This window comes from Chelonoidis abingdonii, chromosome 4 (assembly GCF_003597395.2).
Source record: "Chelonoidis abingdonii isolate Lonesome George chromosome 4, CheloAbing_2.0, whole genome shotgun sequence".
Taxonomy (NCBI): Eukaryota; Metazoa; Chordata; order Testudines; family Testudinidae; genus Chelonoidis; species Chelonoidis abingdonii.
In genome coordinates this window covers 149,071,618-149,094,103 of record NC_133772.1, presented here as the reverse complement: position 1 = coordinate 149,094,103, position 22,486 = coordinate 149,071,618, and the positions used below count along the sequence as shown (strand labels likewise).

General features: G+C 42.0%; 1 protein-coding gene across 4 annotated transcripts in view; it reads left to right on the top strand.

The window, feature by feature from the left end:
- The window catches only part of LRRC9 (leucine rich repeat containing 9), an 89,397-nt gene that overhangs the window by 44,671 nt on the left and 22,240 nt on the right, over nucleotides 1-22,486 (top strand). For 3 of the 4 annotated variants that reach the window (XM_032783208.2, XM_032783209.2, XM_032783210.2), the window contains exons 21-30: nucleotides 1,781-1,958; nucleotides 3,372-3,592; nucleotides 4,596-4,718; nucleotides 5,272-5,402; nucleotides 11,949-12,057; nucleotides 12,508-12,647; nucleotides 16,140-16,276; nucleotides 17,258-17,475; nucleotides 17,664-17,732; nucleotides 19,568-19,693. In XM_032783208.2, coding sequence (XP_032639099.1) covers nucleotides 1,781-1,958; nucleotides 3,372-3,592; nucleotides 4,596-4,718; nucleotides 5,272-5,402; nucleotides 11,949-12,057; nucleotides 12,508-12,647; nucleotides 16,140-16,276; nucleotides 17,258-17,475; nucleotides 17,664-17,732; nucleotides 19,568-19,693 — 1,452 coding nt within the window. The remainder of the gene's footprint in view (nucleotides 1-1,780; nucleotides 1,959-3,371; nucleotides 3,593-4,595; nucleotides 4,719-5,271; nucleotides 5,403-11,948; nucleotides 12,058-12,507; nucleotides 12,648-16,139; nucleotides 16,277-17,257; nucleotides 17,476-17,663; nucleotides 17,733-19,567; nucleotides 19,694-22,486) is intronic. The other variant, XM_032783211.2, reaches the window with a different exon arrangement.

The following is a 22,486-nucleotide window of genomic DNA, read 5'->3' as shown; positions in this document are numbered from 1 at the left end:
TATTACATGAAGAACGGTGGTAGGTCTAATTTCAGGCCTACACACATTGCCTCTTGTCTGGCATGACAACCTACAATTACAACTTCACTACATAACGAAAAGCCATATAACACTACATAGGAAGATCCAAGTTCATCGTAGCCTGCCATAATCCATGTCCTGACCTCTCTTCTGAAATCATGTTAATCTGCCAAGAATAAAAGGTTAAAAGCTCCTCTGTCAGTTCAATTTGTTGTGTAGAGTATAGAATAGCTAGAGGAAAACACATTTCTGCTGATGCGCATAGTGTTTTATTCTGCGTGCATTAAGAAATGCACATTTACAGACATTGCCAAGAGAACCAACATTTCAGCATATTTTGTCAACGTTACACTTTGTGACATCAAAATGAAATAGGGTTCATACAGGGATATAGTACGTTATTGTAGAAAGAGAAAATTGTCTCCAAAAGGAATATCACCTAGACAGAAGAGAGAACATAAGTTGTCCTTTGGCTATTAGCATAGCCTGTATAAGAAACAGCTTTGAATTCTGTAAAGGTTGTTTGGCATAGGTAGGAGACAGTGTTGAATATCCCAGGCCACCAGAGACTCAACTTGCTAAATTAAGCTACGTAGCCATTTTTTTTCATCATTGCATGATTGGTTAACCTGATGAAGAAAACTGCAGCCTTACTCAGGGCTGGCATTAGACTCGCTGGGTCCCAGGGCAGAAACTAAGAAGTAGGCCCTCACAGAAGGCGTTTGTGATGGTCTCTGGGGGTGCAGCCACCGGTTGACACTGACCCACAGGCTGGATGACCCAGTGAAGTGAATTGGAGGGTGAAGGTGGAACTCCCTCCCCGAGTCCTGCTGCCTGGGGTTGGGGCTCGTAACTTAGATTTGTGGGAACTCCGGTTGCGTCAGGCCCCGGGCAATTGCACTGCTTGCCAGCCCTGGCCTTACTGGTTGTTTTCTGAGAAAGGGTGGAATCATTAATTGGTTGCTCTCTTTCTGTAGTGTGTGTTTGTTTACAGCCAGTGTCTGTGAAAGAAGGTTCTGTGATGACACCAAAGGATTAAAAAAGTGTTTGGAATCTAATTTAATTTGTTCCTGCCCAAGAATTTTGCAAAGAAGAAAACTAGAATGAATTTGGATGTTGCGTACAGCAAAAGGAATGCTTATCTGTGAACCAAAACTGTAAGGGATAAATCCTTCCTTAGCAAGCACTCAAATGCTGCCAGAGCACTGACCTAGAAAGTTACTATATACAGGGTGAAATCCTGATCCCATTGAAGGCATTTCTGTTTTGCCATTGACTTCAGTGAGGCCATGATTTCACCCCTAAATCGTAGAATAAAAACATGTGTAAGCAGGCGAATCAATAATATAATCATATGTGACATTGGTAGATGAGGTTAAATTCATCTTAATACTGAGGTCTGATCTACCCTAGAAAAAATGTGAACCTGTTTGTAAACTGTAACTGCACAGGTGCATTTGGAAGCTGGTTAGTTTATATTGTGGAGTCATTGCTTGTTCTGGTGCAAGTTGCTGAGGTTTTGGTGTCGGTTTGGGGTTTCTTGGGGGTTCAAAAATGAAGTCCTGAATTGCAAAATGAGGGCTCTGTGATGTCCAGTATCCAAAAAGAAATGCTTTGCTGACATTACTGGGGAACGTCTATGAAGAATGTGAAGGCACTATATGGTCCTCAGTGTATAATTTGATGTATTTTCCATTAGTGCCTATGTTGGAATTAATTGACTGAGATCTTTCAATACTAAAATTTAGTTTTTTCACAGATAACGGTCTTAGATCTGGATGGACAACATCTCTCCAAAATTGCCAACTTAGAAAAATTGGAGAATTTAAGATGGGCCTCATTTAGCAACAATAATCTCACTAAAATAGAAGGACTGGAATCTTGCCTTAATCTTGAAGAGCTCACTTTAGATGGAAACTGCATCTCAAATCTAGAAGGTACTGTATTTAGGAAAAGCAGCAGAGAATCCTGTGGCACCTTATAGACTAACAGACGTTTTGGAGCGTGAGCTTTCGTGGGTGAATACCGACTTTGTCAGACGCAGGACTGCGTCTGCGTCTGACGAAGTGGGTATTCACCCACGAAAGCTCACGCTCCAAAACGTCTGTTAGTCTATAAGGTGCCACAGGATTCTCTGCTGCTTTTACAGATCCAGACTAACTCGGCTACCCCTCTGATACTTGTATTTAGGAAGTTAGTGAAAATCAAGACATTAAGTTAGACACAACAGAAATGTTCCCATATAGTCCAGTGTTCCAGAGGGTGACTTTTTACTGTTAACTTTATCAGTTGCATACAATTTTAAAGCTTTCATATTAAAAAATATGTCATTGCCTTCTCTTTAGCTTTGTGGTGAGTCTTTAGCAGAAATGAAGAAAAGAGACAAAGCAGACTGATTGTGTTTCAGAAAAGCAAAACCAATGTATTTATGTTAATAGGAATTTTTTGGAACTGATAAGAGTGCATGATTTTTAGTATGTAGACTTACTGACATGTAACATTCCTGCAGTGAACCATAAATTTTCCTATGACAGTTACATGTTGGCTCAATAATTTCTAAAATAAGTTAGTAAACTAATGATTCCAAAAGGTCAAAAATTCACTTTTTAAAAGAACAGATTTACCTTATACACACTATATGACTATTCCAAACACTACTGGGTAGTTGCTACGTTTCCTCATATCCTCACATAGGTCATGGCAGCTACTGTTATTGTCAGTTGATTTTAAAATTAGGTTCATAGACCCAGTTTTTTAAAGGTATTTGGGTGTTGCTGTGCTCAGTGTTGCAGTGCCTAATGGAGTTAGGAGCCTAAATGTCATTTTCTTAAAGTATATTGGCACTTAGGAATCTAAATACCAATGACTGTCAGTGGCCTTTTGGCTCCTAAGTGCCTAAATTCCTTTGAAAATGAGATTTAGACTCCTAAATCAGTTAGGCATTGTAGTGCTGAGCTCAGCAACACCTAAATACCTTTTAAAAACTGGGCCATAGTCTTCTGTATAGTGAAAGAAAGTCCAGCTGTAGCATATGAAGGAAGAGGGAGCAAGGAAAAGATCCTGCTGCCTGAGAGATGAGTGAAGAGTTAATCCCTCCCCCTCACTATGCTCTTTGCTACTCCTGGAGGAAGAATCAGAGGGGTGAAATGGACTGTGAGTAGCCTCTTTCTGGAAAATGCTCTTAGCTATCACAGAAGAGCAGGCCACGAATGATCTCTCCTGATCCTGCCTGCATCACAGCCTGAGTGTGCAGGCCATCACTCATGTGTAGCTTGTTTTACCATCCAAGTTGACCACTTCTTTTGCTTCTCACTATATATGCTTTAAGAACATCTTATTGATTTTTCCAGGAATTTCAAAACTCACCAAACTAACACGACTTAGTGTAAATAATAATCATCTCACCACCCTGGAAAGACGCGTTTTTGAAAACTTGTCTCATCTTCACTACCTCTCTCTTGAGAGCAACAGAATTACTTCATTGGTTGGTTTGCAGAAAGCCTACACACTAATAGAACTATACATCAGCAATAACTACGTTTCTACCTACCAAGAGATATATCATTTAAAGGTAAATGTGGACTTGATTGCTTTAGGACTTGCGGGTAAAAGTAAATTCACAATTTGCTTGTAACGTCAGTACAAATATATCTTTCCCGTTTTTAAATATGGGAAGCCATATTTTTTTAAATGGCTGCCTAAATTGTGCCTGCAGTTTTGTTGCAGCCAGGTCGGTCCGAGGATATTAGGGAGACAATGTGGATGGGGTAATATCTTTTATTGGACCAACTTCTGTTGGTGAGAAAGAGAGACAGAGCTTTTCTTCAAGTCTTTCTTCAGGACCTGAAGGACTGCTTTCTCTGTGTAGCTCGAAAGCTTGTCTCTCTCACCAACAAAAGTTGGACCAATACCTCACCCACCTTGTCTCTAAATTGTGCTCGAAAGTCTTCTATTCGCATATGCAATTTAGATGTCCACGTTTAAAAATTGGGCCCAGAGGAATTGTCCTTCGTAAGAGCCTTAGTCTGAACTTCCTTTTGGAATTGAGCGTGCTCAGTGCTTTGAAGGAGGTGCTGAGTAACTAACAGGATTGAACCCAGCATTTTCCAGGTAGAGCCACGCACCATGCATCTCTATTGTGCCTAGCCTAACTCTGTAATTAGAAGAATTACAGTGGAAATAAACTCAAGAGCACAAGCATGCACACATGCAGCAACCCCAGTTCCTTTCACCTGGAGCTGCTGGCATATATACAAGTATTACTGTTGTGATTGGAGACTGGGGGCCTGATTCTCAATTATAGCACTCTGGTAGTATAAAAGGAATTTAAAGTGAGGGTAAGCGTAACTTATGCCCACTTTAGTGCTCCTTTACACTGCCGGAGTTATGTAAAGGCACCTTAATGCAAATGAGAATGAAACCCTGGGTTTTATTAAATGGTGCTTCATATTTGACACATGCAGTTGTAAGATGAAGAGAATGATTAAAGATAAAGGGAATAGCCTAGGTTTCATTCCTTAGAAACATTTAAAAATTATACTATTAAACCTTGAACTACATGTTTTATTTCTTAGGGTTTAAATAACCTCGTCATGTTGGACATGTCTGGAAATCTAATTGTGTGGAAACAAGATAACTACCGATTGTTTGTAATATTCCATCTTCCATCTCTCAAAGCCTTAGATGGCACTGCAGTAGTAAGTTATACTATAGATCATAAGATTATTGTAATTGTTAAAACCATCCTTTTTTACCAATCAGGATGGCATGGGCATCCTGATGATTTCTGACCCTTATTAACACAATTACCTAATATTATTTTAGTGCATGTAACAAATCTGTAGTTTAAACTTAATTAGAGCATGTGAATATTTCCATAATCTGTTCAATAAGAATATAGAATATCAGGGTTGGAAGGGATCTCAGGAGGTCATCTAGTCTAACCCCCTGCTCAAAGCAGGACTAATCCCCAGACAGATTTTTGCCACAGATCCCTAAATGGCCCCCTCAGGAATTAAACTCACAACCCTGGGTTTAGTAGGCAAATGCTCAAACCACTGAGCTATCCCTCCCTCTAGATGGTATAAAGCTAAGGTGATGGTTGGGGAGACACTTTTAGTTTAAGCCCTGATTTTCAGGCACTTTTTTTTTAAACTACCTTTTGGGCTGAAAATTTTCACTCTTAACTTCTTATTATAGTTCTAGGTCTGCTTTAATATAACAAAATTCATTTTAAATGTCATTATACAGGAGACAGCAGACATCGAGAGTGCTAAGGATTTATTTGGTGGCAGACTTACCTGTGATATGATTGCAGAAAGACTAGGACATTCAGACTTCACTAAAATGCAAGAATTAAATTGGACAACCTCTACGATCAGGTGCAGTAATTTTCAAATGTGCATAAATAGCATTTAACATAATGGCTAGAAAAATATAATTAAAACCAGAGCCTAGGTTTAGATAATTCCGTTCATATGTCTCTCTGATTATGGGCAAAATCCTCTTGTTTGATCCACAGAGGATCATATGAGCCACATGGAAAAAAGGTGACTCTCTTCAGTTTCAGACTTTCCTAACTCTCAGCAGATTATTTCATTTGTCAAGCAGAGATTTGTGTGGCCTCTGCACATTTTGGACAGGCAACTCTAGAAGAGAGACTTATTTTGTTCAAAAAGGGCATATTTGCCTTAACCTGTCTCTGTTCTGAATCCTTCTATCCCAAATCTAGCCCAAATGAGGATAGCCATGTTAAGTATAAATGAGGTTTTCTTTGAGTGATGGCCTCTGTGTGCGCTCCATACGCTGGAGTCAGGTTTCCTTAGGAGTGTCTGTTGACCCATACGTGCATTGTACATCCCCTTGTGCTCCCAGCCAAGGTTATAATAGGCTCTGCGGGGCAACACTTTTCCAGTTCCCTCTTACTGCCACCTGGCCTGAGTCAGAACCCCCTGTTCGTTCGTGCTCTTAGTCTGTTGTATATAGTTCTTCTTTGTTATTTTCTTGTAGATAGATAGTTGTAGATAGTAGTTGTCGATAGCATTAGTTTACCTCGTCTGGGGTACATTTCCCGTCCCCACCCCCCCTAGCCCATAGACTATGCTCCATGTTCTGGAGTTTAAAAGCTATGTTTTGTGCCTACGCTCTTTCTCTGTGAGCGACAAGCACCAGCACTGTCTTTACTGCCTTGGGGAGGCTCATATCGCTACTTGTTGCATGATTTTCAAGTCTTCCCCGGACTCAGACCTGGGAAGTGCAGGAGTTCCACCTCAGAAAATACCTCACGGAGGAAACCATGAGACTGTACACCCACTCGGTTCCAGGATCGTTGGAACCATTGGTGCAGCTTCACTCACCCGTGCTGTGTGCTCCTCCCAGCACTTTGCACGCACTGGATCCAGCAGCACCACTGGCTAAGGACAATTCCATACAAGAGGGTAGGAAGCACTCTTATGGGCTTAGGAGCAAGTTTCCATCGAGGACTGCTTCTAAGCATAGCATTCCTCCCCAAGCCAGGTCGGGTGAGATGTTGCGCACAGAACTTGTCATACCAATGCCCAAGCTTCTCCGCATTTAAGTTAAAGCTAAGCTCAAGAAGAATCTGGCGGTACCGCTGGTTGCCCCAGTGCCCGTCCACCTGGAGCAGTCTCCAGCACAAGCACTGCCTGTCCCACGACCAACTCCGCGACCTTGGGTTCCGTCGGCCCCATGGATGTGGCTTTGATGTTCCAGCGTTTCCAGGGGCACTCCTTGGACTCCTGGCTGTATGGAGCCTCTTCTCTCTACAGAGACATGGGAGTTGCCATACCCATCCTCCCCGGTTCTCTCTGGTCTCTCGCTCACCTGGGGGATCCCCATTCTGGCAGATGAACCATTCCTGCTCCTGTTGGACCAGCTCCTACCAACTCAACACCGTGTACTGCTGGCTCCACTGCTACTGGACTCTTTGGACTTCAAGGAATTTTCTGAGCCAGAGCCCTCCTTCTCTCCCATGTCCAGGTGCAGCTCGGACTCCCATCCACGGCCACCTTATCCTCCAGCTTATGACCCTGCTGCGATGGTGTGATACCGGTACCTCTAAGGCCCGCTGTACCCCCAGACTCCCACTCCTTGACCACAGTGGGAGCCATCTTGCCACTTTCCAAGCCTTGTACCACTCGACTCAGGCTCCTTCACCAGTGGTGTCGGGCTCCGAGGTCCAAACCACTATAGAGCACCTCCTCTCTGATGAGGACAAGTTGTTCTATTACAAGATAAATGAGTCCTTTCACTTGTTAAAAGACTGCCAAGCCATGCTACAGTACCTGGGGAGCTATACCGTGGCCCCACATTGCTGTCAACAGTTCCAGCCCTCCCACGTGCGCCCTATCAGGCCTACTACCAGTGACAGCAGGAAATCCCATCCCAGCAACAGCGACTCCTGGCCTCTGCTATGGCCATCTCCTTGTCCCCTGCTCACCAACAACCTACATAGTTTTGATGCATCCTTTCAGAGCTCCGAACTCTCCCTGTTGCCACCCGTGGTGCCCCATGTTATCTTTGGGGGGTGTCTTGCCCCATTTGCCCACAACTGGGGCAAGATCACCATGGACCATTGGGTACTGGAGATTATCCATCATGGGTACTCCATAGAGTTTCTTTCTTTTCCCCTGCATCACCCTCCCCCCCCAGAAGCCTCCAATGGACCCTTCCCGTCAATACCTTTTCCAACAAGGAAAGGGCACCATTGAGGGAGTGGCACCTCCCTATGAAGGGAGAGTCTTTCTACTCCCCGTACTTCCTCATCCCAAAGAAGGGCAGAGGGCACCACTCCTATCTCAGTCTTTGGCTGCTAAACAACTTTATCAGGAAATCCAAGTTCCGCATGGTGACGCTGGCATCTGTTATCCCTTATCACCCTCCTGGTGTCTGGTTCGCGGCACTCGATATGAAGGATACCTCCTCCCACATCAGCATCCACCCAGCCCACCAGAAATTTCTCCATTTCCAGATCGGACAGCACCACTTTGAATTCAAAGCCCTCCCTTTTGGCATCACAATGGCTCTGCAAGTCTTCACGAAGGTCTTCGCGGTTGTGGCAGCACAAATGCACCACCTTGGCTACTTGGTGTACCCGTACCTGAACAACTGGCTCCTGGTTGCAGCATCCCAACAAGAACTTGCCTCTGCCATCCTTCCTGCAGGAGGCAGCCCAACATGTTGCTGCTTTCACTGCTCAGTTCCCGGTAGAGCCCTGCAGCTCTGCGGATATTCAGTTTATATCCACACCCACAGATATCCACATCCACAGATATAAATTTTGTATCTGCACAGAGCTCTACCCAAGGAGCAGCTGTGGATGCTACTCTGGGCCATGCAGTGCTACAGAGTGCAGTTCTCTTGCTTCCCCACACCCGTCTCCACACTGATCACTGCTCGCTGCTCACCCGTTTTTGAAATGCATATAGGGGCTATCATTTGAAGAAGAAGAAGAAGGGTTACTTTCCTGTAACTGGAGGTTCTTTGAGATGTGTGGTCCCTATTTGTATTCCAAAACCCGTCCTCCACCCCTCTGTTATGGACTGCATTACTCAGCAGTACAAAGGTCACTGGAGGAGTATTGACTCACATGGCCTATTATAACCTCGGTTGGAAGTTTGAGGGGACACATGACACCTGTGGGTCAACGGACACTGTTAAGGAAACCTTCCAGTGCCAGTGCATGGCATGCATGTACACCTACATTTGGAATACAAATAGGGACCATGCATCTCAAGGAACCTCCAGTTACAGGTAAGTAACCTCCTCTTTGGTTGCCACTATTTCCTTATTTGTGAAAGATCTGGCTGATAGCACCCTATCCTAGATCTTAAAACACCTCACTAAATCATCAAGAGCAATTACTTTTTTCAAGACCTTCTCATAAACAAACTAGGGAAATATAACCTAGTTGGAGCTACTATAAGGTGGTGTCACAGGGTCAGAGCAGGTTTGGGCCTGCACCCTGTGTTTAGGCTGGTATTATAAAGAGTCGTCCACTCTTCTTTTGTTGGATCACCCAAGTGTCTTTATTTACAGTGCTTGTGCAGTTCCCAGATCCCCCAACAGTTAGTGCCCCACAGACCCTCCCCAGGGTCTCCTGGCCCTTGAGGCTTCCGTGTTGGCAAGAAGACAGAGATACTGCCTCCTGTCTCCTCCCGGGCTAGCCTCTTCATTTTGGTTCTCCCAGGGCTTTTATAGCCCTCGCCTGCTCCAGCCCAGCTGTCATTACTTAGCTCAGCATGTTCCTTTGAGTCAGGCCTCCTTAGGGCTTGCAGCTGGGCTCCCTGCTAAGTACCTGCATCTCTACATCTGGCCTCCTGGCCAGAGAGCAGGCTACAGACAGCATTTTGGCAGGGCTTTAAAGGGGTTTTTACCCCTGCCCTGCCACAGGTGGGTGCATAATTGATTGGAAGACCATTCCCAGAGAGTAATTGTCAGTGGTTCACAGTCAAGCTGAAAGGACATATCAAGTGGGTTCCTGGAGGGATCAGTTCTGGGTCCGGTTCTATTCAATGTCTTCATCAATGATTTAGATAATGGCATTGAGAGTACACTTATAAAGTTTACAGTTGATACCAAGATGGGAGGGGTTCCAAGTGCTTTGGAAGATAGGATTATAATTCAAAATGATCTGGAAAAACTGGAGAAATGGTCTGAAGTAAATAGGATGAAATTCAAGAAGGACACATTAAAAGTACTTCACTGAGGAAGGAACGATCAGTTGCACACAGGGGCGGATCTATGTATTTTGCTGCCCCAAGCATGGCAGTCAGGCAGCCTTCAGCGGCTTGCCCCGTCAGAGGTCCACCAGTCCTACGCCTTCAGCATGCCCACTGTCAAATTGCCACCAAAGCCGTGGGATCAGTGGACCTCCCGCAGGCATGCCGTTGAAGGCTGCCTGACTGTCACCCTTACAGCGACCGGCAGGCTGCCCTTCCGCGCCTTGCTGCCCCAGGCACGCGGTTGGTGCGCTGGTGCCCGGAGCCACCCCTGGTTGCACACATACAAAATGGACAATGACTGCCTAGGAAGGAGTACTGCAGAAATGGATTTGGGGGTCATAGTGGATCACAAACTAAATATAAGTCAACAGTGTAACACCTTTGCAAAAAAAAAAAGAAACATCATTCTGGGATGTTTTAGCAGGGGTGTTGTAAGGAAGACACAAGAAGTAATTCTTCCGCTCTACTCTGTACTAATATGGCCTCAACTGGAGTTTTGTGTCCAGTTCTGGGTGCCAAATTTCAGGAAAGATGTGGACAAATTGGAGAAAGTCCAGAGAAGAGCAACACAAATGATTAAAGGTCTAGAAAACAAGACCTTTGAGGGTTTGTTTAGTCTGGAAAAGAGAAGACTGAGAGGGGACATTATAACAGTTTTCAAGTACATAAAAGGTTGTTACAAGGAGGAGGGAGAAATATTGTTCTCGTTAACCTCTGAGGATAGGACAAGAAGCAATTGGCTTAAATTGCAGCATGGGCAGTTTAGATTGGACATTAGGAAAAACTTCCTAATGGTCAAGGTAGTTAAGCACTGGAATAAATTGCCTAGGGGGGTTGTGGATCACCATCACTTGAGATTTTTAAGAGCAGGGTAGGCAAACACCTGTCAGGGATGGTCTAGATAATACTTAGTCCTGCCATGAGTGCAGGGGCCTGGACTAGATGACCTCTCCAGGTCCCTTCCAGTTCTATGATTCTATTGCTTTGTGTTCATGGTGTGAAAATGCTTAGTATACCATGCATGCTCTGCCCTACTGTAGCACAACATATTATACAGCAGGGTGTATGCTTTGACTGTTTGCCACAATTGATTTGTGATTTATATTTTTTTGGAAAGCATTTCTGTGGTATGCATAGTTGTACATCTGTCAATGAAAGTTACCTCCATTTTGTAGTATGTAAAGATGTCTTATCTTAGCTCTTGCTGTGGCTGAGAGCTATATCCCAATTCCATTGATGCCAGCGTCAAAGCTCCCATTGACTTCACTAGGTCATGCCCATACCCATGACCATATTCATAAACAAGTCTCTACTCTTACCAGTGCAACACTTTTGTATTTGAAAGAGACCATTTTAGACACGAGGGCAGACTATTTAAACACTGCTTTGAGACTGAGTCTCTTCCACCATAGACATTCTATCTCTGGAGACTTTGGCTGTCATGAAAGGTTTTAAGGCAATATTAAAATACCTCTTGTGTATCGTTGATTGTATAGCTTTCAGCTTCTGTAGAGGGATATTGTGTCACGAGGTCTAATTTCTCGAAGTAGCTTATTTATAACACTGCAGATGAGGGAATCCATTCAAGTGATGGTATTCTCTGATCTGGGAGCTGTCCCTCTTCTGCTTTCTTTCTCCTCAGTTGACTCTGCCTTGTAACAGACATCTTCAAACTAAGCAAATGATCCAGCTGGAATACTTTCACAATCTACACAGTACTGCAGCAGGCTGTGGGGAGCATGTAGACTGGAGGGCGGGACCACTGTCTATATAAATGCAGATCCTGTGGCATTACTATACCATGCAAACAGCACGGAGGGCGCTTCAGCCAGTATTTTAGCCCATGCAGTGGAGAGGTTGCCATGGGAGTCTGCAGCATACCTGCAGTGGGGTAGATTTCACTTCCTCGAACCCTCACCTCTCATACTTCACACACTTAAAGTGTAAATACTCAGACTTTATGTGGGTGAAGTGGATTTTGCCTTTAACATAGGAATTATATCAACTCTGTATTACTACACCTCAGAAAACAGCACAATGTATTTATTGTAGAGTTTTATCAGGATGCTCTTGTAAGAGGAAGATGTTAGATTTCTGGCGAGAAATGTAACATCAGTAGACCTGCTCAGGAAATCTGTGTCACTTGATACCTTTTTCTGTAATTATTTTCTTTATCCAATTCAGAACGGTGGATCTTGCACCAGCAGATCAGTTTAGAAATGTTTGTAATGTGAATTTACAGAACAACAATCTCACCTCTTTCAGTGGTTTAATCTTCTTGCCTAATGTCAAGGTGAGTTAATCTGTGCTTTTCTTTTCTATTTTTATAGTGACAGTAAGTACCTTCTCTCTTTATATAAAGTTCTAAATCTCTTTATTCCTGCCTGACAGGTTTCTTTTATAATAGAGCAAGGGGAAATCTTTATTACATTACTTATATTATATACTAATTTACTAAATATAGCTTTCTAAAATTATTTTAGTCAGCAGAATTCATACACTACAAATGAGTCACAAAAAGACTAAAAACCACTTATTTAACCATGTGCTGAAATAAATTGACCACTAGCCTATCTATTGCATCAAGAATTTTTGAAGCCCTGAATACCAGTGATTCAGCACCAATCTGTTGTTAGCTCGTTATCTGAATTTGAAAGAGCAGAGATATGTTGTAACTGGCATCTTAGCTACTATATTAGCAGGGCAGTTTTCTGTTTCATTTCATGTGGTTTGCTTTATGCAGATATTGTGTCTGAATTACAATCACATTGAATCAGTACTGCCGAGACAAAAGCCTCAAAATCACTTAACAAACAGGCAGCAGCTGTACCAGAAAGTGACCTCTAGTGGCTATGGACAGCAAGGACCTTCAAAAGGAAACAGGTACTGTTACATTTTAAAATGAACTTTTGTAATTCTTGTATTCTTTTGCTGAAAAAGACAGTCCCTGGAGGATGACGAGCCAGGGATGCTCTCTTCTCCCCACCTAACTTGAGCTGCCTTCTGGCAAGGAAGCCAGGTGGCCTTTTGCCACCCACTCAGGCATCTCTGACATCACTGGGAGCATCCAGCCAGTCTCTCTTCTAGGCTCTTTGGCTCACTTCTTCCATCCTCAGTTATTGGGATGGGAGGGGGACCGGCAGTGTAGGATTGCCCCTTCTCTCCCCACTCCCTTCAGGGAGGAAAAGTGTGCTACTCCCAATTTGCAACAGCAGTGGCTACTCCTTCAGCTGCCACTGACCCTTTAACTCTGTGGCTCAGAGATACCCTAGAGTGCACTGACTCAGACTGAAGCACAGATAAGTTGAGTGAAGGTCAGTCTCTGGCAGACCCAGGAACAGAAAACAAGTGCTGCTTGCTCTAACCACCAGACACAGTGCCTCTCATAAGCTTCTGGGCCCAGAACTAATTATCCCAGTCTTCTCTCCTCCCACTCTCCTTGTACAGCATTGCATAACTGGACAGATATATTATGGGGCTTGTTTGTCTTCCTCTCAAGCATTTGGTATTGATCACAAGCAAGTTATCTGACTCTGTGGTCATAGGTTTGATCTGGTATGACATGTTCATAGGTCTCTAATTAGGCCTGGCAGGGACATTAAGTACTTGAAATCTTCAAAAGCTGGATAAAGTCCTGCTATAATATTGAATCACTGTAATCTTGATACTGAGGTAATAGTACTCCTCTTTGAGCCAAAACTGTGAAAATTCAGCTACTTTTAGACATGCAAGTATTCTGATGGCAGTCACAACCACTTATTAGAATCTGTGAGCGCCATGCCATAGTGACTGATTCATGCTACTATTTGTATAATAGAGTCAAGCAGTGCTTCTGCATATTCATCCAAACTTCCTTCTTAATATTGTGTCTAGTCAGAGCAATCTTTTCTCTGCCAATAATCCCTTCTCCTGTCCCATCTCCTAAAAGAGCTCTTTTTCTCATCCCCTGCAGCAGAAATCCATACCGATTTTTTTTCCTCTCTTTTGGCACCAACACATTAGGTCAATTTATGTCCTGAAGAACTTTTTCAAATCAGCTTTCAGTTTGCATGTCTCATTTTTGCATTCTACCAGGACTGAAACGTCAGGAAGATGTCAAGTTTCATTCAGTCAGGTCTTTACAACTTTGACAGTTTCTATAGCCAATTTCAGTTTAATCCCATCAGACAAGACTTGCCAAACTGGTCCCGAGAGTTCCCTCCATGCTTTTAGGAAATATTATTAGTGACAGAGCAGCACAGAGAAATGTAAGATTTGGTTGTGTATATGTGTATTTCTCAAATGAGTGTCTAGCTCTTCCTACCTCCATTTTTTTGTGTTCATTTGGCATATGTATGTTTTTATTCTTTGTCCCAAACTCTCCTCCTTCTCTAGGGGAGATGATTAATTGAAGGGACAGTGAGATTCAGCTGGGAATGGGAAGCTTCTGTACAAAAGGCATGCGTTTGTTTTTAGTTCTTTTTGGGGGAAAGGGTACTGGCTGAAATAGGCATGTGGAATTCTTCAAAGAGAGTCATATTTTTGGAGTTTGTTGTACCCTACCCTATACACATCCACATCATGTATTATTTGAAAGCTTATTTGATGTACACTAGGATCAGGTGTGATGTGGAGCTGTCAAGTGGTGTCGTAAGATTGTAGGCAAGGTGAAACAATGGTACCCAAAATAAGAAAGATGTCATTCTTTGCTCAGTTCCAAAAATACTGCACTATGACTAGTTTTTATTAATTTCAGCACCATAATGTTGTGTTTTATTGATCAAAGCTGCCAAACAACAATGTATTATAAGATTTTTATTGGTTTTGCATAGACAACTATTTTATTCAGAAATGATTAAGCAGTTTAGCATGCAGCAAAAATAGCAAATCTCAGCATTTTGCTGTATACTAACAATGTTTTCACATTGCATATTCTTAAATAAAAAAGTGTCTCTCAAGTGTTTACAAAAGCATTTCAATTGAAATGTACTGACCAGATCTGTCTCGTACTGAAAGTTGTGCACCAGTAGCAGTAGATTGCTGATCAGTTTGTACTGCATAGTGGGTAGATATAAATGTACATTGGTGTAGGTTTTAATTTGCAACTGCTATGTATACAGTGCTAGCTTTTGAAATATTCTAGAAAACTAGCTTTTTAATTCAGTGACACTTATGCAAATATAACCTTTCTGCCAGGTGGAGCCAGCAGCAACAAGGGCCAGGTTCAGTATCTAGGGGTTCCTTTTCAACAGTACAACCAGCTCGAGCCCCTACCCAGTAACCTGGGACAATTACGCACCACCCCCTGGGCGCCTCTAAGAGGCAATACTTCCCCTCTCGCAAGCACAGGGTCTGAGGGTAGCAAAAACTTTTAATAAAAGGAGGGAAATAACTCAGAATTAATTTGGGAAAACACTGCAGCTAGGGTTCATAAACAAACCGTGAGCAAAAGACCCACCCCGAAGTAAGTTGGGCAGTGTCCTTTTCCCCTCTGGTTCATAAGTTCAGCAACCCAAAAGTCCCTTAAACATTCCCATGCCTCCTCTGCACTCCACTCACAGTTGCTGTGCTTGGCCAATGCTTGAATTCTCTCTTCCAGCTGATTTGGTTCATAATTATTAGATGTGTGAAATTGGCTTTTTTAAAGCATTAAGTATGTTATAAATCACTGGTTTGAACTTTACTCTGCACATAACAGTGTAATCAAGTCATGATCACTTGCACCTAAGCAACCACTAATTTTAGGGGTTTAATGAGAATTCAGGTTGCTCTGCACCTTCAGGAAACATTCAGCTACCTGTGTGACTGGGCCATGAGGCAGTGGCAAAGCTGAAATAAGAACTCAGGAGTTCCTGCCAGTGCCTTTCTCAGTCTATCATACCACACTCCTTCATTATGGTCATATGTTACAAAAATGAAGCTTTTATAAGTAAAGTAGTAAGATATTGCATGCTGTTGTTTGGTTTTGCCACACCATCACATGGCTGTTGTGAAAATACAGCCAAAGGTTACATAAATATTTTACTAAATTAAACAGCAATTTTCAGCTGTTCCCATTATATATATTCAGGCCTTTTGTGGGCAGAAGAGTGGTTTTCCATGTTTGTTTGATTTCCATGGTCTGCATCCAGTAAAATCTGGCCTACCTTCCGTAAGCACAGAAGTCTGTATAAAGCTATTGAAACTTCAAAAACTAGATTTCTTTCAGTGCCTTTTAGTCTCTGTAGTAGACAGATATAATTTCTATTGTGCTGGTCCAGTTAGTAAATTCCTGTTTACCTACATAAAGTGTCTATAACTGATAATAATGGGAGAGAAATGCTTAAATTACTGATTACAGGGGGAAATGTTTGGAAATTATCTGGCCTCATGTTCCTACTTGCTTCATTGTTTTAGGGATGCAGGATTTGGTGAAAATCTGCCACCAATAATGCAAAGTTTAGAAGTTCTTCATTTGGGCTACAATGGAATTAGTAACTTGGCCCAGCTACAGCTTAGTCGGCTAAAAAATTTGAAATTGCTGTTTCTACAGGGTAAGTAATAAGAGCATTTGTTTATATTTGTGCAGCCAGTATATAATGTTCTACAGGGAAGCTAACTTTGATTCCAGTCCTGCAAACACTGGGCAACCCAGAGCCAAGCTCAACTCAACTATGGGGATGCTCTAATTTATGCCATTGGTTTAGGGTTCTTTAGGTATAGTATAATGAACCTCCCCACACCCTCTCATAATCCCTCCCCAACCCTGACACACCCCTACATTGAAAAGAGAAGGGACAGCGAGTGCAGAAAGATGCCTCTGCCAGTTTTATGCCAGGGGTATTCCCCTGTGCCAAAGAAATTCCTTGCTGGCTATTTGTGGCTAGACTCTTTCCCCTTTATGCCCTGGGGTTGAATCTCAGTTGAGAATCTCACTCACAGCACTTACTCCAATGAGTAGCTCCGTGGACATCACTGGGACTACCCATGGTAGTAAATGCTTGTAAGACTGGAACCATTAATTGAGAGAGCTTGATCCTGACAAATATGATACCATGTCATTAAAATCCAGCTATTTTACAGCATTGGAACAATCATGATGATTTGATCTTAGTCTTCTTCAGCAGCCTAACTATTAACTAGAAAAATAATTTGCTTTAAATAAAGATTAGCCAAGCAATTTTGGACAATCAGATTTCTAGAAGCATGGAGGAACTTCCTAGTAATATAAAGCAAGATAATACTTCCCAAAGGAGAAAGTTCAAGGAGCAACTCTGCAGTAGCTGTAATGGTATAGAGAAGGCCCATTGGGCACTCAAATTCATCCTTTTCTGAACACAGTAACGAAGAGGCACTCTGTGGTATTGGAAGGCAGTACATTTAAAATGAATCAGAAGAAATGCCTTTTTACACAGTGTATAGGTAATCTGGGAAGTTCTCTACCACAGGCTGTGTTTGTTAAGAGTTGTTTTGTGCTACAATCAAATATCAACTGCATTTCATCTCACTTCCCACATATAATCTTGGTTCATCAGGTAATGAAATCAGTCAGATCGAAGGACTTGAAGGTCTACAGCTTCTGCAGGAGTTGGTATTGGATCATAACCGTGTCAAAACAATTGCAGAGGGCTCCTTTGCTAGACAGAACTCCCTTTTGGCACTTCACCTAGAGGAAAACCGACTACGAGAACTGAACAATTTACAGCCTTTAGTAAAATTACAGAAACTTTTCCTGGGACTTAATAAAATTCAGGTAAAATATATTGGTGTTGATACTATAGAGTCAATGGACCAGATATTGAAATCCTTATTCAGACAAAATTCTCATTACCTTCAGTGGTTTTGCCTGGGTAAAGACCCCTGCATTTGGCCAAAGTAAATAAATTTGGCTCAGAGGCTTTGAAATGTGATAACATAACTTATTTTTTAACTTGTGAACAGGAATTGTCTGAACTGGAAAAACTTGAAGGTGTTCCTAGTCTTAGAGAGCTTTCAATATATGGAAATCCAGTGAGTATGTTACTTTGTATGATCATGTATACTAGATATATATTTAAGTTTATGTTTTGGGTAATTAACCTTTCTAATTCATTATAGTTGGGAATTTCTCCTTAATTAACTACTAAGTTCCAGTCACTTACCGTTTTGTAGTCATAATATGGATGTTGATTTATCTCTTAGTGCCTGTCAGGTTGGTGATTTGAGTGCAATCATGCTTTTACATATTATTCTTTTCAGTGCTGCAAGGTAAATTCAGAAAGTGAGTGCATGGTGGTGAGCTGTCTTTTTAATATTCCAAAATAGGTCAGGTCTATGAAATAGATCAACAAATATTAAAGGAGATCTGAACCATTTTTATAGATTATAAGAAGATGTTCCCTGATAATATTATTTGTTTATACAGTGCCCTTCATGAAACATCCAGGATTTTTAGGTTTGAATTTGTCTCTGGTTACAGTTGTTTGGCTTCTTCTCTCCTAGAGAACACAAAGTTTATAAGATTATAAAATAGAAGTGAAAAACTTGTCCTCAACCATTTCCACACTGAAGGTCCTGCGCCCTTGGTCCTACACATATATAACTATGGATCCTACCAACCCTTACGGACATGAGTGGGTCCAATCAGTCAAATACCGATTGACTTTAAAGGGGCAGGAGTGATCTGACTGGGACCACATGCTTGAGTAAGAATTGCAGGATCTCAGCCTTATGTAATTTGCCTTATAACTAGCACACACACAAAAAGACACCAAATTATTTACATGTTTATTTGCACCTACAGTTTGGGCCTATAAAAATTTAAGGTCAGGAGCTAAACGTTTGACCTTTAATTTCTTTTTGCCTCAGTTTCTCTCTCTACAAATATGTATAGCTACAAAAACCTTTTTGAGATCCTTGGATGAAACACACTGTAAAAAGTGAAAGGTATTATGATTTGCTTTTTTTAAAAAATGTGCTAATCGTAAAAGCCACATAGTTATATTAGAATGAGCCCTGCAGAATTTTGAGAAGGTGCTTGAACCTGGAACGATGACAAAAATTTTCTGTAGACCCTACTGTTGTTTGTTTGTGTTACCTTGTTAATAGAGAGAAACCCCTGCAAAGAGGTGAGATTTGACCCTGTAGACCATGTGCTGGCTGTGTTGTGTAGCAGGGTGGAAATGCCATTTCCTCAAATATGTTTCCTGGAGTTGTGAGATTTTTCAAATTTTCCTCTAATAGAGCAATGTAAAAAGGGAAAATGGATGAGATTCTGAAATGGATGAAAACCCAGCAGAATCAACTCCAGCAAGTTCAGGCAGTAGCCCAGTAAAAGCAGGAAAAAACCTGGGTGCAATTTATGAAGGAGCAGAAAGCCCAACAGGAAGTGCAAGAAGCCAAGCAACATCAAGTCCTGCCCAAACTTTCTCTCCAGACTTGGCTGTTTGTGGTGTTCCTTCCTTAGAATTACATAATTCCAAACCCTAAAACCCTCATTCAGATGGGGCACTCTCACCTCTCATGTCCAAGGTGGTATTAACAAGGTACACCTGCTACCATGAATCACCAAGCATCTGTTAGCAGGGTTCAGACACAGGAGAACAGGAGAACCCTATTTACAGATCCTCAGATAACATATTTATCTTTCCTCTTTCAATCCTATTTTGTGCTAAATTATAGAATATAATTTTTATGTCCTCTTCTGTCCGTAACACTGCCTGGGACAGGAACAGAGCATGGTCATTTCCGTTCATTTTTGGCTCTGTGGTTTGGTTCAGCTATTTATTCTTGAGGCAAGTTATTCTCAGGTTATCCTTCTGGATCAGGATTCCATTTTTAGAATAACTTATGTTCTCTCTCCTCAGGTTACTTGCAAGATGTCGCACCGTCCACTGCTTGTGTTTAGATTGCCCAGCCTGCAAGTGTTAGACGGAATGACAGTGAGCACGGAGGAGAGAGCAAGAGCTGAGCTTCATTTAATAGAACAACAAGTAAAGCAAAATTCAACATTATTAGAGTCAAACTGAAATATTAGAACTTTGAAATGAAAAGACCTGTTAGATCCAGAAGGTCCTCTCTTTTGATGAAGGATTGTTTTCACATACACCATTATGCATTGTCCAATTCAGTCTCAAGTAGTGGAACTTCCACCACTTCACTTGAGAGGCTATTGCATAACCTAACACTGTCAGGAAATTTGTCCAGGTATTCAGCCTAAATTTAACCTTAATTTAGTCCCATTGCCCCTAGTTTTACCCATCTTTACTATTCTAATAATTCCTCCTTCCACCCTTAGATATTTGTAGAATCTTAGCATGATCCTCTCTACTTTGTTGTGTAGACTCTTTTAATCTTTCCTCCTAAAGCAAATCTCTAGTCCCTTATCATTTTTTATGCTTTCTCTATGTTCCCTTCAATTTGTAAATGGCTTTCTAGTAATGAGATGCACAGAAATGAACACGGTACTCTGGGTTCTTTTATACAGCATTGTATAGGCAAGGGCTGAGATGAAGAAATCGGGTCGCCACTGAATTTCATAGGCACTTGGGCACCCAACTAATTTAGGTTCCTTTGAAAATCTTAGTCTGGGACTATTACTTTCTACTTCCTGACAACGATGGCTCTAAATATGCTGTCCAAAATTTCACTGGCCTCTTTTGCTACTAGATGCATCACAAACTGGTACCTATTTTGCTCTTCACTTCTTAAATCTCTTGCCACCCATGACAATCTTAAATCTCTTTTCAGAGAAAAACAGGGTTTTTTTGTTTGGTCTGCCTCTCTTATTTATAAGATACACTTAACCTTGACATTGTTATTTGGTGAGCCTTTAGTACAATGATCTTGCCTCTTATTTAACTAACAATATCACTGTGCTCAAGTTAAGACTCGATGATACTATAGCTCAAACAGGTTACAGGCTTGATGCAGAAATTACTGACTGAGGTTCTGTGGTTTGTGTAGGTCAGACTAGATGATCACGATGGTCCCTTCTGACCTTAACATCTCTGACTCTAAGATAAATTCAAGTTTTCATGAAATGTGGATTTCCGATGCAGGCCTGATGGGCCAAAACCAGTCTTTGTGTGAGGAGGTATAACTCCATTCATTGTCGTGGAAGGAGTTACGACCACTTATAGTAAGGCTGAATTTGGACTGATATGTTCAGGGGCCTTTTGCATGGAGAGAAGTGTATTTATGTGGAACTTACTAATTGCATCCTTCATCTGATACTTTTATAAAAAGTTCCAGGAAAATCCAATGTTATTACCAGTACAATGTTATTACCATGATGTAATATTGATAGTTACAATGACTTCGACACAAATGTACTGTCCTTTTTGGTTCTGATAATACCAGACTGATATTGCTTCCATCAAGCTTTTGATACAGCAAAGTGACAGAAACAGGACCTGCCATAGGAGGGTCCACTCGCACAGTCTCTGTCATCCTCCTCATTGGATCAGTCCATAGTCCCAGACTCATCTTTCCTATTTCCAGAAGACTTTAAGTCTTACTAAGACCTTCTGAGGAGGATGGTTGCAGAAGCCTTGGACATCCAAGCTTAGTTTGTCCAAGACAATACTCAAATGTTTGGACATTCTTCAGTCCTCAGCCCCCGGGATGGTTGCCCTCCCTATAAATGAACCTCTCTGGGAGCCAGTGAAGACCTTGCGGCACATGCTAGCTTCCTTAGTTCCCTTGACCAAGCATGTGGGCAAGCAGTAGTATGGCCCCATTCAAGGCTTTGAATATTTCTCCTCTCTCCTGGGTCCAAACTCCCTTGTGGTTACTGCCACAGACAGAAGGACACAACAGGGAAGGTAGAAATTGATGCCCAAGGAGAAAAAGGCCAAGAGACTGGATTTAATGAACAGAGAGATTCATTCCACCTTGTCTCTCCAAATGTGCATAACTAATAAGAGGCTCTATTATCTAAGTATGATTTTGTGAACTGAACACATTGGCCAAATTCACCAACAGACTGCCAGAAGATGCAAGGGAGAGATGTAAGCCTTTCCTGGTAGAAGGCTACCTAGTAGCAAAGACATCACTCCAGCTGGTGCTTGATGTACCAGACGTTTCTTCGAGGATTATGGCCTCAGCTGTAACAATGAGAAGAACCTCCTGAATACAGAACTCCGGCATGGCCCTAGAAGTTCAACAGGATATAGCAGACCTCCCCTTTTGATAGGTGGTTTCTGTTTTTTGAGAAAACCAGTGAGACTCAACGCTTATTTAAAGATTCGTGTTACATTACGCTCTTTTTGGGGGAGGGGAGATCTGTACCCCAGCCATCCAGAGATGGAAACACAGGGGTCAGCAACAATATGCTCAATACTCCAGCAGTATTTCAGACACCTTGCCTATTCATGGCAGCATGCCTTTGCAAAGAGGAGGCATAAATAACAGAGGAGGTGGTTCTCTGGTTCCACTTCTAACGAGCCAGCTCATCCTCTATCAGCTTTGGGCAAAAAGCCCTTTTGACTTTGGCCTCAAGGACAGTATTCTAACCACCAGCAATCTCCCTCTCATATTCCCTTTCTCTGGGGACAGACTGTCTCACTTTTGCTATGATTGGGAAGCCCTAAATGGAGGCAAATGGGTCTTAAGCACTTTGAGAGTGGGAAATACTATCTAAATTCCTCCCATCCCTTTTCAGGGATCCATCTAAAAATTGTTACTTCATCAAGAACTTCAAAGGTCATAGAAGAAGTCCTTCTTCAAAATTGGGGGATGGTGTTTTATTCCCGGTAGTTTTTGATCTCCCAGTTGAAAGGCGG